The 17576-nt window shown below is 37.5% G+C and overlaps 1 protein-coding gene across 1 annotated transcript in view; it reads right to left on the bottom strand.

Annotated features, from left to right (window-relative positions):
* Positions 1-13869: 13869 nt before the first annotated feature.
* The window catches only part of LOC111865434 (sushi, von Willebrand factor type A, EGF and pentraxin domain-containing protein 1), a 105235-nt gene continuing 101528 nt past the window's right edge, over positions 13870-17576 (bottom strand). The window contains exon 13 of the mRNA XM_033752250.1: positions 13870-16510. Within this exon, the coding sequence (XP_033608141.1) occupies positions 16078-16510 (433 nt within the window). The 3' untranslated portion in view covers positions 13870-16077. The remainder of the gene's footprint in view (positions 16511-17576) is intronic.

The following is a 17576-nucleotide window of genomic DNA, read 5'->3' as shown; positions in this document are numbered from 1 at the left end:
AAAATTCTACCTCTTCAGTCGCAATACATATTATCGCTTCTCTTATTTGTTGTTTACAACAAAGATAAATTCAAATTAAATTCTGATGTCTATAACATGAATACTAGACAAAAATACAACTTCCACCTACCCTCATCAACTTTATCAGTATATCAAAAAGGAGTCTACTTTACTGGCATAAAAGTGTTCAACAATCTGCCACAAAGTATTAAAAACTTGGGCAATGATACTAAAAAGTTTAAATCAGAGTTAAAGAATTATCTACATGCTCATTCCTTCTACTCTTTAGATGAATACTTCAATGTAAATAGAGAATGATGTAAAATTAAGTTATATTAATTTTTAAGCTAAAATTGCCTGTACTTATGTATGTAACCTTTTGACTTGTTCTGTATCCAAAGGTACTAACCTGCTTAGGATTTATAGAATGTAAATAAATTCAATTCAATTCAAAAAACAGCGGCCATTGCTGTATAATAGACTGAGGACACTAGTCTTTTTGTGTCAGTGATCTATGAAGAGTTGTTTCGAGTGGTGTTCGCAGGTGGTCAGTAAATTCATTCACCAATCCATGCCCTGTTTATAGTCATGCCCGTAAGTTGTGACAGTATGGGCAACGGGATATGGAACAAGGTTACGCAACCATAAGGAAAGCGGTGTTTGTCCATGCCTTGCTGAAGTGCACTGGTTGCTACGCAGCATTACCCAACAATGCCTCTGTAAACATGGCGATTATGCAACAGTGAAGTGAGGTGTGTTATCCGCTGTCCAACTGAGGGTTTATAAGAGAGACTGGAACGCCTAATGAGTGAGTTCAAATGTAGCAGCCATCAAAGACAGTGTCAGTTAGTATTCAGAGTATTCGGTGAGTATTTGGCGTGAGTGTGAGACAGCCGCGGGAAGAAGAAGAATGGAACGCGTGTTATACTGAAGAGAGCATGAAGAGATTAGTGTGTAGGGTTTGTAGTGTGTAAACCCGCAGCAGTGTTATAATCAATTGTAGTTACGACTTGTAGGTTGCTAATGCAACCAATTAACAATCCAAACGACGTCTTCAGTAGCCAAACACGTTACACTGGTGTTAGAACTGGTAAAAGTAAAAAAAAGTAAAGCTATCCCTGTAACAGGCCATGAAGGCCCATAGGGTTGTGAGACACTGAGGGTCCCACATTATCTACAGAATCGGCTCAAAGATGACGATAAGGTTGTCAGCCCTACGTGCTGGCTGTGCATTATTGCCCAGGAAAATTATTTAATTAATTCCTGGTACTCATTTCTGTTAGAGGCTGAGTCAACCCCAGGGCCTTAGTGCGGCTGGAAGGATTAGGTCAGTTGAAAAAAAATTCCAGTGACCTCATTGGGACTTGAACCTGCGACCTTCCAGCTTGTAGCATAGCCCCTCAACTAACTACTTCGAACTTAAACACGCCACAATTTGGTCGGAGTTCTTTGACTGAAGCGGTTATTGGACTGAAGACTGAAGCGTATATTTACAGCATTGTCCTACGAAAATGGACATACAAAAGATGATGGAACGTCTGTTAGCTGGCCAAGAACAAATGATGGCCGATAGGAAGGCGGACCAGGAAAAGACAGAGGCCAATAGGAAGGCTAACAAAGAAGATATCCTGGCAAGAATGGACGCCTGGCGTGAAAAGATGGACACCAGCCACAAGGAGATGGGGCCCCAAAGCAAGAAACCTGAGGCGACAGCACAGAAAGAAGAGGTCTCCATAGAATACGCCACAGTGATGCTGGTTATCGTACCGAAGAAGAAACAGTGAAGGGACCGAAAGTTAGCTACAGAGTGGCGAGGAATGCCAAAGGAATGGACGCAGGGCAAGGATGGGTGCCGAAAGAAATCGACCGCCACCAGCATGGTGACCCACCGTGCGAGAGTGGCACTGCAGAAGAAAAAGGAAACTGATGGGAAGATGCCCTGTCGAGCAGCAGTGGCACGATGCAGGAGAGATGTCTTCAGAAAGAAACTGACTCAAGACTTTGTGGATCCCAGAAGAGGAAAAAGACCACTTCCAAGCAGGAAAGTAGACCAGCGGCTGTGCGAGCGCAGCTCAGCCACCAACAGTCAAGGGAAGTACAGCCTGGAGTGTGTTCAGGCGCTAATTCAGGACCACAGCGGAGTGCAACCAGCCGTTGCATCAGGGAAGATTGACGCACTTAATTATAGCCCTGAATGGGCGGGCAGCAGATGTCCTGCACAGCATCCCGACAAACATGAGAAACAAAGGTTGGACCATGTGGAGGGGTCTACCCCCTCCAAAACGAAAAAGAGGAGCAACATTAGCACAGAGATGATTGTGATACACCTGGATCTCCTGACACGTTAGCAGGAAACCGCTCGAGACAAGCTGGTTTTAAGGAGGAAGCGGATGTAGCAGTTGAAGAATGGACAACGAGAAGAAAAGAAACACCAAGCCAGACATAAAGAAAACGTTGCAAGTATAGCCTCAGAAGGAAAGGACCGGTGATGCACTGTTAGGCTATTCGTGATGAATAGCCTTTGGCTACTGAAGACGCCGTATGGGTTGTTAATTGGTTTTATTAACAACCTACAAGTCATAACTACAATTGATTATAACACTGTTGTGGGTTCACACACTTTACAAACCCTACACACTAATCTCTTCATGCTCGCTTCAGTATAACACGCGTTCCATTCTTCTTCCCGCGGCTGTCTCACACTCCCTCCAAATACTCGCCGAATACTCTGAATACTGACACTGTCTTCAACAGCTGCTACATTTCAACTCACTCCTTAGGCATTCCAGTCTCTCTTATAAACCCTCAGTCGGACAGCGGAAAACACCCCTCAATTCACAGTTGTGTAATCACCAGGCTTACAGAGGCATTGCTGGGCAACACTGCCGAGAGATATTTACTGCAATGCTGCGTAGCAACCAGGGCGCTTCGGCACAGCACAGACAAACACTGCTTTCCTTACTGTTGCATAACCTCATTCCATATCCCGTTGTTCATCAACGGTTTGACATGTCACAATATTATATATGTTATTCCCTATCTTATTTCCAAGCAGGATGTTACTCCATATTACCTGCATTTTATATATTATTCATATGATTTAGTTACCACTGTTGTTTGTTTGGAATTCTCAGTTTTCAATTTTCCCTATTAATTTTATTCTAAAATGCTCAAGATCTTCTTAAACTCACTCATGTTTATAGATTAACCAGAAATTAATAAATTATAAGAAATGTTAAGTCACATAGAGAGAAAAGCTGAAAGAAATTGGACTACGAAGCAGCTTAGTGGAAGAGCAATGTATGAAATGCAGAAAAATTTAAGGAGGGAAAAATCATGCCTTCCATAAAGTTCCAGCAAGAAGTGCATAAAATGTACTGGTTTGGAGACATATTTTAGTTTTCTCTTACGGCAGTTTCTTAGTAATTTAAGTACATTTACCGATATTAAAAATTTAACTTGTAAGTACTCAATGGAATAAGTTATACATAATCACTAAACCCATTCATTTTATACTTGTTGTGTGTGTACAGTTAATGAACTTACTGTTAGTTAAGCGGCCTCTGTAGTCTAGGGGTAACGTTCCCACCTCATGACTCAAGATACACGGGTTGAAACCCGGCGGAGGTTGTGGAATTTTTAAGGGTGGAAAAATTCAGGGAACAAGTCCTCCGGGAGGGACTTTAAGCCGTGGGTCCCGTGTAATAGATTTACGGCATGTGAAAGATCCTCATGTCTCTAGGAGACATCTGAGCAAAATTAGGCAAAAAGTTTCCGGCCCACGTAGTTTCCAATGCCTCTGGTAGATGGGGGAAGTATCAGGTACCGAGGGCCGACCTCGTTGGCTGAACGGGGCTGATAGCACGCACCAGTACTGGTAGGGTATGGCGACTGGTAGAATATCAAAGGGGGGCGTACAGTAGACTATTAGTCATGGTGCATGGGGAAACCCACCCCCTCCAATAATAATAATAATAATAATAATAAATACTGTTAGTTACCAGAAAGTGTTTTGGTGAATTTTGTGCACTTTTAGAAACACTGTTTTTAGAATGAAGGAAGTGTGTGTTTACTTTATCATAAGTTTTCACCAATGAAGTTGTTATCCATAGGCTTGGACCCCATCCTTTAGATTCCATAAAATATATTGTAAAAGATAAGATTTCTTTGAGCATCTGATATTGGTACCTTGAAATGACTAAGTTTGTGAATTATAAATATGCAAAACTCAAATCTATTTGCAGCTTTGTCTTATATGTGAAACTTGAGAGTATTTATGTTTATTGTCCGTTGAACAGAATGTGGTTCTTACACATAGTAAAAGACAAATAACAAAATAAATATATATATACAGAATTAATTCTAAGGAAAATCCATATTATATTTATATACAAATGTAATATATATATATATATGTACTTTCTGACTTATTCTTAGTCTTTCCAAAGGTCCTTAGAATTAATTCCATAACAGCTTAGTTTACTTTATAAATTTATTTATTGAAATATATAACAGCCATGAATGGGGGGATGTTCCTTTAAATATATAATTTATTAATTATGCTCATTCTTTTCAAAGGTTCTTGAAACCAGTTCCTTAACAATTTGATTCCTTGGAATTCATTGAAATATATAACAGCCAGGAACTAGGGAGGGTTTTTTTGTTAATGATATTTGGTTCGGCCAAATAAGGCTGGTGAAACTGCATATCAAGCCATTATTGGCTGTTGCACCCATACTCCCAACATTTGCTGATTAACCTAATGCACTGGTCCAGTGTGCAGCTATCTGACTTTTCTGATTCATTTTAATGTTACAGAATTTGAAATACTGGAGGAATCTTACTAGGTAAGTCGTATATTGAAGCATTTTATCTTCTGGGATATAACACCATGTAAAGTTGTCCCTGTACTTAACTACGTGTATTTAAGCACTACGTCAAGAAGATGTATGGGGAGTGGATGTATAGATCCACATTTTCTTAACCTCGGGACTAGTTATAGGAGAGTGGTGAGCTTTATGCCCCTGCCACTTTACCCCCATGGAAAGAGCACTGGGTACCCATTTGATAGGAGGCTGGGTGGGCCCCAGAGCCAGTATGGACTATAACACCATGTAATATAATGAATAGTCAACCATCATTTCAGAGAGGAATCTGTCACCTCCAACTTCTGGGTCAAAGAAAAGAGCATGAAGCTGCAGCTTGCTTGATTCATGCTGGCTTCTTGCTTGGCTTAGTCTCTGGCCCTTAAGATGGAGGTTGTAGATTACGCAAAACATCAGCTGACAATCACCAGACTGTGTGGCATTACATCCCAGAAGATAAACTCTCCATAGTCATTGCTGTGAGAACCTCAAATCCAATATAGTGTATTGGTTGACAATCCAGTGTAACCTGCAGAAAACTGGTCCTGGTCAGAGGAACAAACTAGTGGCTTCTCATGAATTCTTTGTGAATAATTTTGGCACACAATTTTCAAAACTAAGGAATTATTACAAGTAATTACTAAGTAATCCTAGTTCAACTAGGTATCTAAATCTGCCAAAAGACCACACAAATTTGGACGTTTCCTATTATCTATAAATGGAAGTTCTGAAGTTCAGTGGTTCAAAAGCTAACAGTATGTAAATAAATGTTAGCAAGTTCAGATTGTAGTATGAATTTCTGAAGTATTTAGGTATATGTGGAACCCTTCCTATAACATAGTTTTGCCAACATACATCTTTTTACTACCAGAAATTTATAAATGAGGGTTACATGGTTCATATTAATATAGCTGAATTGTGTTGGAAAATGAGTGTTTCCTATTTTCTCACTTTATAAGAAGGGTTGTGAACTCATGTAAAGGTCTCCTTATAGAATGCCCTATATTGTAGGAGAATTAGGTAGATTATTTTTGTGCTTACATCATACAGACATTCTAATGGATTTTCACATCATTAAATATTCCCTGTTGATGTGCCATACATGTGTGCATGTTTTTATGTATGTGTCCAGAAAATGTGCTTTGTGAGTACTTGGTTGATATCACATTTTTCTGATGCCTAGTGTTGTGGTTCTTGAGAAATATCAATAACATTATTTTGGCTTGCTTTTGCCCCAACATGTAATGTTCATGTGATGAACAACATGACTGTAGTACAATGATGCAGATGGTTTGTGGATGAATAACTATGTGTGTTGCTAATTAAACAATAATAAATGTTTATTTTTATTACAGGTGTACAATTTGAAAATATTTTGTTATAGTGCTCATTGGGTTTGTACACAAATTCTGAAAAGTAAGTGTAATTTAATATGGAATGCAAGGAGAATGCTGAATCATTCAAATAAAATTAGGTAGAAAAATTTGTTGATAATTTTTCACTATATTTAAGGGCAGGATTTCTACCTTTGAGCTGCTCCTGATTATATGTATATATAAATACTAAGAACAGCAACAAGAAGACATTTTGAGTTGTGAGATTTTATTTACAGAACATGTATCCAAGATGCATATATTTGATTAGAAAATGTGCAAAAATAAACGCTTGTTATATTTTGTCTTAGGAGAACTTGTACAGGTCAGATACTTCCATAAATAAATTAAGAGCAATTCTGCCTCTCTCATACAATTTGATCTTAACAGTTGAACACAGACATATGCTTACCGTAGCATAAACGTTAATTTTCCTTCCATTCCATAAGAATTCATTCCTTAGCTTAAACAAATAGTTTTCCTTGAAAGAAGGATGTATATGGAAGTATCCTTGAAAAATGCGTCTTTCCTAACATTAGTAACATACGTTGCATATGTAACCACTGTAACCAACCATAAAAGTTCTGTAATTATATTGTATTTAAAATATTAGTGAATACATTCAAGAAAGGAAATCCAAGATTCCAGCAGTGGAAGAGTCAGATACTGATATTGCTAACACTGCAAACTGTTTTTAGGTTATGTCTTGCTGTTAAGAGACACTGTGTTGTTGCAGTGATTTTAGATGTGTCTGTACACTGGAAATACTATCTCAGTTTAAATTCTAACGTATTTTTAATTGTATTACTGTTACAAACATTAAATGTATACGAATATTAGAAGCATATTGGGATTTATAATGTGTACCGGATGCAACATGAACTTAAATATACCTTACAACAGTTTTCCCCAAACTACTTACTGATCTGGTTGTATTTATCCCATGCAACATTAATTACTCCAAAATGCTGTTTACATGTCATACTGCCATGAAAGTAGTTTCAGAGAGTAGTTAAGCAAAGTGGGTAAAATGTCAGCTCACTGTGAACTAAAGATATATCACACACATATATTTGTGTGTACAAATTGTATTAGTTATTTGCCATACCCAGTATTGGTTTCATTTAAGAATAAATATAATGACATTCTGTTCTCAAATTAACCCTCATCATTGAAGTACTCTGTTTATGGATTTTTCAGGCATTACTATAATACCACCAATCTAAAAAGGGCACCTGGGAGTCACATGAAGACAGACTAATATCTTGACAATGCACATTTAACACTTTCAGGATGGTTGCCCATTAATTTGTTCCTACCTACTTTCCTCTTGAAATTCTGTTCCTATTTTTGACAGGTCTCTAATTTTTTTAATCCTTATCAGCAATGTATAAACTGTGTTTCATCAACTGAGTTACTGCAAAAGCTATGGACTCCGCATGGTTCCAGTATTTCTTATCTTGATGGCATGTAAAAACATAAGTATAAAAATTAAAACTTCATTCCTCAGGACTGTAGCCCATTATCTATTCAGTGTTAATCAGGGGCGGTGCGTAATTAGGAGCTAAACGGGCCAAGCCCCACTTGATTTTGTTGTAGTATTGAATTTTCATATTCATTCATATTTTATTCTGTTTATTGAGATCAAAATATTAATATTTCTCTTTATCATGATGTAATTAGGGAGACACGAAAATGCAATAGTGATGCCTTGGCCATATCACAGCTTATTTGTATGGTTACAATAACGTAGGGGCTAGCTGTGTGTATCGTTAGCAGCCTTAAGTTCAGTGAACCTTTCAGGGATTCTAAGTATCGCACACGTCTTGAAATGTCACGCTTGGGGCTAGTTTTGACAAGTCCGCAATAAAAAATAACACTATACACAAGGCTGAAAGGGACGGATGGAGTGTGGATGTTATTGTGAATTTCCAGCCTTAAATAACACATTCTTTGTAAGAATAGACAGGGTAGGTTTTCAGACACCATTCAGATTCCATCTTTCAGTTGTGTTCTGAGCAGTGGAGAAGATACAAGTACGGGAATAAAGTAATTTTAGCATAGGCCTAAATTAAAGTTGTTTTTCAAGTGTAATTTCCAAATTAGGTTTTAGGTTAATATTGTATTCATATTAGAATTGGTGATTAATATGAATAGGGTGGACGCCCTTCTGAAATTACCGTTCTCAACTTTGAGTTTAGAAGAGAAATTACAAGTAAATCTCTTGGCGCGCATCAACCAACAGATTTCAGACTTGATCAGAACTGCAAGACTCCGAAAAGAACGTTTCCGTTATCTTGGTTTCACAAGAAGAAATGGCTGGCTGTAAGTGAAGAAAAGAAATCAATTTTTTGTTCTGTGGGGAAACGAGTTGGACTGTGACAGGTATAACTGACCTTAAACATTTGTCAGAAAGAGTTAGAAAACATGAAGCGTTGCAAAGGCATATTGAAAATGATGTAAAAGTTAATCTCTTTGGTTCTGTCAATATTTTCACCCAATTAAATGATAGCTATAGGGTTTCTATTCAGCGTCACAATGAACTTGTGGATAAAATCAGACACATATTAAATAGGGTAATTAATTGTATAAAGTTTTGTGGAACGCATGAACTTCCTCTTCGGGGACATGAAGAGAGCGAGAGTTCTTACAATCGCGGAATATTTTTGGATCTCATGTTGGAACTAGTGTAACCGCTCCACTGTCACTCACTAATTTAAGTATAATTAGAATGATCAGTAACAAAAATTAAGTGCAGGTAACAAGTAATACCCAAGCCAGTGGGACATAGTCACATTCTTGTTTTCAGGAATGGACTTATTCCAAATCTTGATGTTACACAGGAAGCACCCCCTGTGGATTTTTCTGAGAAATTTTGTTTGTGAGTAGCACGGCGGCAAACTTTGAGAATTCGATCACTGACAGTTCCTGCATGTCGTAACTTAAAATTAGGCGGTTTTGAAACCCACGCCAAGCAGGTTATCTGTCAGTGTACTGTCAAAAACGACGTTAGGACTTTAAGGGTCAAAGCTCCAAAATGCAGCTCACTGATTGGAGATCCAAAAATTATGTGAACCCCAGTTCTTAAAATTACCCATCAGTGGAATTAAGGGGGAGTGACTTAGCAGAGGAACAGACAGCCAAGGTACCTCAGTGTTTTCAGACAAAGAGTCACAAGTTAGTTGACAAACAGTTGCCAAGTGAGTCGCCTGCTACTCGTGAACAATTTAAAAACAAAATCTGTGTTTTTCTCTGTTCTGTAGAACCCCAAATTCAGAGTGCTAAAGAAAGTGTAAATTGTGATAATAATGTCCGTTATACCAGGACTATGCTAGATAAGGACCTATATATAAGCATCCTTTGTATTGACTATGTGTGTGTCATCAGATGAAGGGAAGTGTTGATCTCAATAAATGGTCACAGTGTTTAAGTGCAAAGTATCATTGAACCAACTACTTCCATCCCCGTCCTGAGCAAGGCCCTAGCAGACGCCCTGAGAAGGATCCCAGCTTTACCCACAGCTGAACTAGTTGACTATCGCATTTACCCCCTTTCCAAAATAAATCTATGACTATTGTAAGCTGACACCACCTGAGCTTACTGGCGCCCAACCTAAGAAGAAGAAAGAAGGAGAGGAGCGACAAACAACGCGTGACTGACCAACCAACAAGGAGGGAGTGAAGGTGAGGGAAGAATGGTTGCAGAGTGAAGAGATGGAGCCCAACATAAGGGCTGGACGGTTATACTAGCGGCTTTAGATAGTATTCTTAGTGAATATTTAAATAGTGCAACTGTGTCAAAAACACGTCGAAAACAATTCAAAACGAATTACTGGACTGTATATATGCGGTATACAAGAAAACGGTTAAACAAGAAATTCAAAATGCAAAATATGTAGCTGTCCAGGCAGATGAAACCTCTGACGTGCATGTCCCAATTAGTTATCCTGCTACGGTATGTCAATAACAGTGGTCCCGTTGAAAGATTCATTTCCTTATGTTCAGGATCGCACTTCAGAAGGTTTAGCAGCAGTACTTAAACAAGAATTAGAACCATACAACCTTGAACAAAAACTAATTGCTAAATCCTATGATGGCGCTCCTGCGTTTTGTGGCACCATCTGTTGAACATTGCTCCACAGATGGGGCTACAGTTATTTTATATTTTCTTGTTAACTCTCGCTGAATTAGCTTGGTCTCAAGTGAATAACTTGAAGTCACCCCTAAGGGCGGGCGGTTCGGGGCGGAGGTGTGGCAATTTTTTGTGATTTTAATAAAAGGTGGATTTTACTAAAAGCTTAGGTGAGTGTTTTAATGAGCGGCCGCAAAAATTTTCCCTCCCCCCCGGCTCCTTCACCGCTCCCTCCCTCTTCACTTCCTCTGCTGTTGGCATTCTTCACTAATTTCTTCTAATTTTTTTTTTACAAAAATCCTAGTGGTTTTGACCAGGGACCTTCTGAACACTAAGCTGATGTCTTACCCCTAGACCACCAGCACCACAGAAATTAATTTTTTTAATCTTCCTCTTAAGCTACATCTTCGGTTATAATTCCAGAAAAATTATATTAACTCACTTTCTATACCACAAAACTATACTTGGTCTCGAACCTTCGAACGCCTCTTCACTACGCCGGTGTCTTACCCTTTGACCACCCGTGCCACAAACGTTTCTTCTCTTTAAGTTCTCTTTTTATTTTTCCATTAGCACAAGTTTCCCACCGCTTCAAAATTTCCACTTTCTTCTTTAGAATCTCATACACTTGAGTTTTACCAACGTTAAACATCTTCATGATCTGCTTAACAGACAATTTATCTCGCTCACTCACATGTATCACTTTTAATCTTGTGTTAAGATCAAGCACAACTCTTGTCTTTGTAGCCATGATGACAACTGCTAGACTAAAGTAAAACTGTAGGCCTAGAGCCCTTACTGAATACAATTTCCAGAAGGGGAAAACAATTCTGCTGAATCTCAGTGCAGGTAGTGCAGTACCGTTAGAAGCTTATTTTAAAGAGTTAGGGAAAACAAAATTCTGTAGAATGTATAGGATGCCTAAAATTATTCTAAATGATGCATTCCGGAAGACTGGAAATTTTCCGTATAAAGGCTTATTTTGATTTCCGTTGTCCACGTTAGACAGTTTCCGTTTAATCCAGGTTATTTAACATCTTTTTCAGCCCCAAAGTCAAGGGACCTGAAAATATTTCGTTTTAAGACAGATTCCCATTTAATAAAGGGCCCGTTTAAGGGAGGTTCTACTGTATATTGTAGAACTGAAGTTTGTTTAAAAAATATGTTGCACAGTTTTTGGTATATTCAGCTGGGTAGTAAGTTTTGATTAATTTGTATTTAAAATATACTTACTGGAAATAAAGTTACTGCAGTGAGGTTCATTCTCTCTGTTTTTCTTGGAGGAACGACTGGATTTTCTGCCAGGTAAGATATTCATAGTAAATAATTATGTATTTGTTATAAATACACTTTTATTTCAGTACATGTTAATTATCATTTTTAAATACAACCTTGCTGCTACAATTATACATCTTGATACTTATCAAATTATTTATCACAAGAAGTTGTTTTATATTCCCATGATCACCAATTATGCATCACAGCAAGGGTAATATGGTCATTTCTTTTAATCATCTTGTTTTTTTTGGGAAAGAGTAGTGGTCGTAATTCATAATCATGCTTCAATCTGAAAGCTGGGTTTAGAAATGGTCCCAACAAATGTCGTTTGTGAGGCATTAGTTTTTTAAAATAAATATTGGTTTGCGTCTTTCATGGCAGTATTAATATGCCCTTCTGGAAAAGAAATAAATAGTACACCTTTCTCCTTTAACACTTATACATATTAGTTACATATGAAAGAAATCAGTCTGCAGTAATGTTGCCAATATTAATTTACAGAATATAACAGTAGAGATATGCACTGGTACTTATTGAGACGCTACACGGCATACTCTCTTCATGAATCTCATCGGCCTCACTTTGTACATGTCTCACGCATTACAATTGCTCTAACTACCACAACTGTAAGTGTTAAATTTATGTTATACCCTTCAAAGTAAGGCCAAGGGATGCATTTATATTTAAGGTGTTTGGTATGTAATATATTTGAATGTCTATGTAGATATAATGTATTTCATATCATCCTCTTCTGAAACATTAGGCTCACAATTGATTCTTTGTGTCTTGTCTGACTGAGATTAACTCCACATACAAATTGAGCCCTGGACTTATTACATTTTTCTTGCATTTTCATACTTGTAAGCATTATGACATAATCTTGCCAATTATAAGATATATATTGCTTTTATAATAAACCACATAGCCACAATCAGATACTTTATGATGAAACAAAGCAAAAACGACACACACGAACACCCTTCCCTGAGTAAAATTTCAACCTCTACACAACACAATCAAACATAACAGTCTGGATACTTTTACTGTACTAAACAGATTTACCCTTCATTCTGAGTTGTGACACAATATAGTCTTGTAGCCATGCACCAGTATTTCAGAGGAACATACCAGTTCCATCTTCAGAGATGAAATGTGTAAAGTGGGGAATCAGTTGGATTATATAGGCAGGTTGCAAGGACCTGCAGGGAGGGGATGGAGGCAATATGTTCCTCGAAACATCAATATCCATCTACAAGTCTCCATGGTTCACAGCACAGAGGACTATAGTCTGAATAATCACCACCATGAAAACTCAAAAACTTGACAGATTTCCCTTTTCCTCTAATCTTATTGCAAGAGATAAAAGTGACTACACTTCTTGGACATCTGCAGGTCAGTACCACTTCATCCACTGTGAATGAGAGTTAAATACTGATTGCACTACTCAATTTGCTCATGTGAGGTAATGTGGTTAGTATTTTAATGCATATTATGGAAAACTATCTGTACTAACCTGGAGCTGGCTGAAATGCAATTACAGCAAGTATTGTCTGAGAGAAGTTCAAGCAATAGAAAGTAAGCTTATAAAACAGATACACCAATCAAATTTAATTAAGTAAAAATTTAGTAACCATGAACAAAATATTTTCTTACATTCAAGTAAATTTACCTTACCTTAATTGATATCTGCAATGTTTTATGTGGGTGATATCTAATGGCATATTCCAGAAAAACTGTAAAGCACACAGGGTTGTGCCTTTTATTTTCCATTGTTCAATTTCCTTATTTTGTACAGAGGTTAGATGTAACACCTCTGAATGAAAATATAAACATTATGATGAAGTTCAACATAACTATAGCATTTTATTCTTTCCTGCTTTTGGAACTGTTGTCATTTTTAGAGCAAATTGTTCACTGATAAAGAACCATGTTTCCATTAACTACACCATGCAATTTAGTTACATTACAGAAACTAAGGTTGGTGCCTGTCAACAAATTCACAACATCATGTGTGATTGTGGACGGATTCATTTAGCTGGTTTTCAAGGACTGTTATTTCTCACATACTGAGAAAATAAGATGTTTTGGAGTATGATTTGAACCTGACTGTCAGGGCCAGCTGTCTTGGCCAAACCTTCCCTTCCTCTCAGGAGGGAAATTATGTTTATAAATATAACCTAATCTNCTTCTACCCTGAAGATGGAGGCGATACGTTCCTCCGAAACGTCGGTTAACACCACATATACATGGTGCCAAATCCCAGAAGACTGCTTTCTTCATAATCTACTACTCTTTTCAGACATATATATTTCAATCTTAGGGATATTTAAAGAACATATTGTTAACTCCATGAACAAAACCAAAAGGAGCTGGTATCAAGAAGGACAGGAAGTATATGGAAAGAACATTAAATTAAAGATAAATTTCGTTGTCCAGTTTAAAATTGTAGTATATATGTCTGGTTTCTGATGGCAGTAAACAAAAACAATTGTTCCTTCAAGTAAACATCTTAATATATATGAGAGATTTAAAAACCATTTTAGTGTATGAGAAGTTAGAATTGTCAGATGGTGCTTAATGTTAACAGTGAAGTTGAGTTTTAATTAGTTTGTGACTTCAGCATATGACAGGAAGTTAACATCCTGCTGAAGCAGTACATTTGTACTTTAATACCTAAGATATGTCTGAAGAGATAATTGTAATGGTAGTGAATTGAAAGTGCATATGTCTGGGCTTCAACCATGGAGTTTTGTACTACCGCTAAAAATATGAAGAAGAAAAAAACTTTCAAAAATCAATGTGGTATGTGACCCTCTCAAGGTTACTACTTTGAGATGACCCTCTGCCCTTTTCAGATCAATTTCTGTTAAATTTCACTAGCTGATGCATTTCAGCTTGTTACCCACATTCAATGCTGCTTACATTGTACTTCTCAACCGCTGCCACTTGTATGATGCGAACCATCTGTGTATTTTTTATGTCAAAGCTTCAGTTGTACTCGACACACATATTTGTGTGTGTGTGTGTAGAGAGAGAGAATATATGTAATATCCTCCTCCCCTTTCCTATTAATATTTATCTATTATTTAGTGCAAGTTTGAAAAGTACATTGTTTTAATTTGTATATTGTTCTTAATGGATAATCCTACCTTATTAAATTCCTACATGTATTATTGTTCCCAGATATCCACGTTAATTTTGGTGTCATCTTCAAAAGTTCCAGAGCGTCATCAGTTGTTCTGTATTCATATTGTATGTCCAGGATGTGTTTTGCATACTTAATGTTGTCCTTGTGTAAGATGTAAATTTTTTCTTTGTGCCTCGCTTTGAAATTTCTTCCAATTTATCCTATATACACTTCATGACATTGATTATATTTAAGTTTATGTATTCCATTTTGTTTGTATTCATCCTCCTCCTGTATTGCAGAAATTTTCTGTGGGTTGTTGTTTACTGTATACACTAGTTTTCTGTTGGTGTTTTTGCATATCTTTTTGATTGCCCTGATCTGATTTCCAGCATATGTGAATTTTGACCAACTCAGTTCTGTCTTGTAGTCTTCTTTTCCTCTCCTCAGTTTTATGTTGATTTCCTGTCTTCTGTGGCATTACTGTTATACTCTTCTTAATGTTATAAATCCTTTGCAACGATGTTCATGGTTTATTTAAAATTTTGAAGTGTTAAAATGAATAAAAATAATTGTTCTGACAGTGTTCAAGTACCTGTTATTTCGCATTAGACTGTGCATACATGAACAAATTTGTTATATATTATAAATATTTCAGTTTAAATGTTACTTTGAACAGATAAATAATCAGGCAAAATTATTTTAATAGCCTCCCATTTTCTTATAGCATTTGGTACACACAGTATAAAGAAAAACAGAAGTACTGCATATTATAGATGTAATTTACGTCATTTTAAATGCCAGAAGAAAACTGATCCATTCTCAGTAGGAGTTCTGTATCCTTACTCAAACTCACATCACAGGCAGACATCACTTTGATATGATCCTGTAGTCTTGCCAAGGTCCTTGCAAAACTTACATACTACACGCTACTAATTTGAGACATAACTTTTTTCATTAATTACTTCTGTGGTTACAGTTAAATAAACTGTACACTGTTTAATAGCTACATACCTTCCAATCATACAAGTCAGTAACTTCTACTACAGTCAATATACTTCATGAAGATATGCATACAGACATCCGATCTGTGACATGGATATTTATGTTATGCTCTGGAGTTCTGTTGACTTCAGAACTGACTTCATACAGGTACCATAAACAGCCAATACAATTTTTTGTAGTAATGTTCCGACCTGCTTACTCATTATGTTGAAACATTTTAACACTTCTCTTACTGAATGTTACCATGTCAACAACAACAGCAAGATGTCTCTGTATAATTACTTCTTAAGGCCCAAATTCAGTATCTACTCTTCCGTCCCTGTTGCTTCCAGTCCATTGCAGTGTCTTTTGGCATGGCACCAGTGGCATGATGATGGTGATGATGGTGATGCCTCTTCTTCTCGGCAGCAGCTATAGCTGAGGGTTTGGGCAGATACATGGCAGCCGTGGTGTCGTTGACAACCAATTCACTTCCATCACGTTCTGTGCCTCCAACGTTCCGGTAACCTCCATTCACCAGTTCATCCAGTGTTTCCTTGCGCCTAAGAGGTGAGTGGTTTGAGGCTTTGTTCTTGTTTCCAGCTGCTGCTGACTCATGATGCAGATTTTCCCAGGCTTGACGGTAGTAACGGTTGAGTCCTCCTCTACTCTCTGAGCCTGACGAGTCAAATGACGCTACCGTATTGCAGTCTGGGGAAGCACGGTGGCGGTAGTGTTTAGTAGTGCGGTTCCTGCTCAAAAAGAACATCATGATGTCCATATAAACATGTACGTTTAACAATGTCCATTATATGTAAGCACATTTTTAGTGACACAGTATAAGTTAAGAAGGTACTTCCAGCTGACAATTAAACTAATTTTAATTCTCTTCTGAATGACAAACAATCCATTCCTAAAAGAAAGTTAAATGAATAAAATAAAATGTGTTTATGCAGGAAAAAGCATGGCTGTAATTTACATGTGCACAGACATGCACACACACAGACAAACACAGCCACGCGTGTGCCCACACACACACACAGAATAGTCACCAGTTTTGATCACAATATATACTAACATATTATTGGCTAAATAATGAGCAGTATTTCAAACTGTACATTGATAACATATTGTAGCATGTAGATCCATTGCTAAGTAATGACTCTGTAAACAACGTCCAATGCTAGGCAACAGATTCCTAACAAAAAGCGACTGAATAGGAACAGAGAAATTGTGTTTTCTGTGCGGTCCACTAAGCAATAATTGAACAGAAACAAAGGAACGGTGTTTTCTGTGCGAGTTTTGCCGAAATGTTATAAGCAGGACAACTACTGACAGTCTGAGTTAGTTAGTGCAGTGCAGTGCAAGAAAGTGAAGAGTTGGTTGGCAAGTAAGTTAGTCACAAAACTGCAGTTCAGTCATTGTGAGCTGTTGCTGTTACAAACTGGAAGCTGAGGCATGGGGATAATTCAGGAACTCAGAGTAAGGGGCACGTTCACCATTGGAAGCCTGTCTCTGGTCCCTCTGGTGCCTACCCTGAGCCAGATGGATCCAATCTGTAACACTCCATCCTATTTCTCTAAGATCTATTTAATGTTACCCTCCCACATACGTCTATGTCTTCCTAATGGTCTCTTTCCTTCTAGTTTTCCCACCAAAATCCTATATGCATTCCTCTTCTTTCTCATCCATGCATCATTCTGTACCCGCCTCATCCTCCTTGACTTGATCACTCTAATTATATCTGGTGAATAGTGTAAGCTATGAAGCTCCTCATTATGCATTTTTCTCCAACTTTCTGTTACTTTATCCCTCTCC

This window comes from Cryptotermes secundus, unplaced genomic scaffold, assembly GCF_002891405.2.
Source record: "Cryptotermes secundus unplaced genomic scaffold, Csec_1.0 scaffold2380, whole genome shotgun sequence".
NCBI classification, from domain to species: Eukaryota; Metazoa; Arthropoda; class Insecta; order Blattodea; family Kalotermitidae; genus Cryptotermes; species Cryptotermes secundus.
The sequence above is the reverse complement of the archived record's forward strand: the minus strand, read 5'-3'. Positions and strand labels throughout refer to the sequence as shown.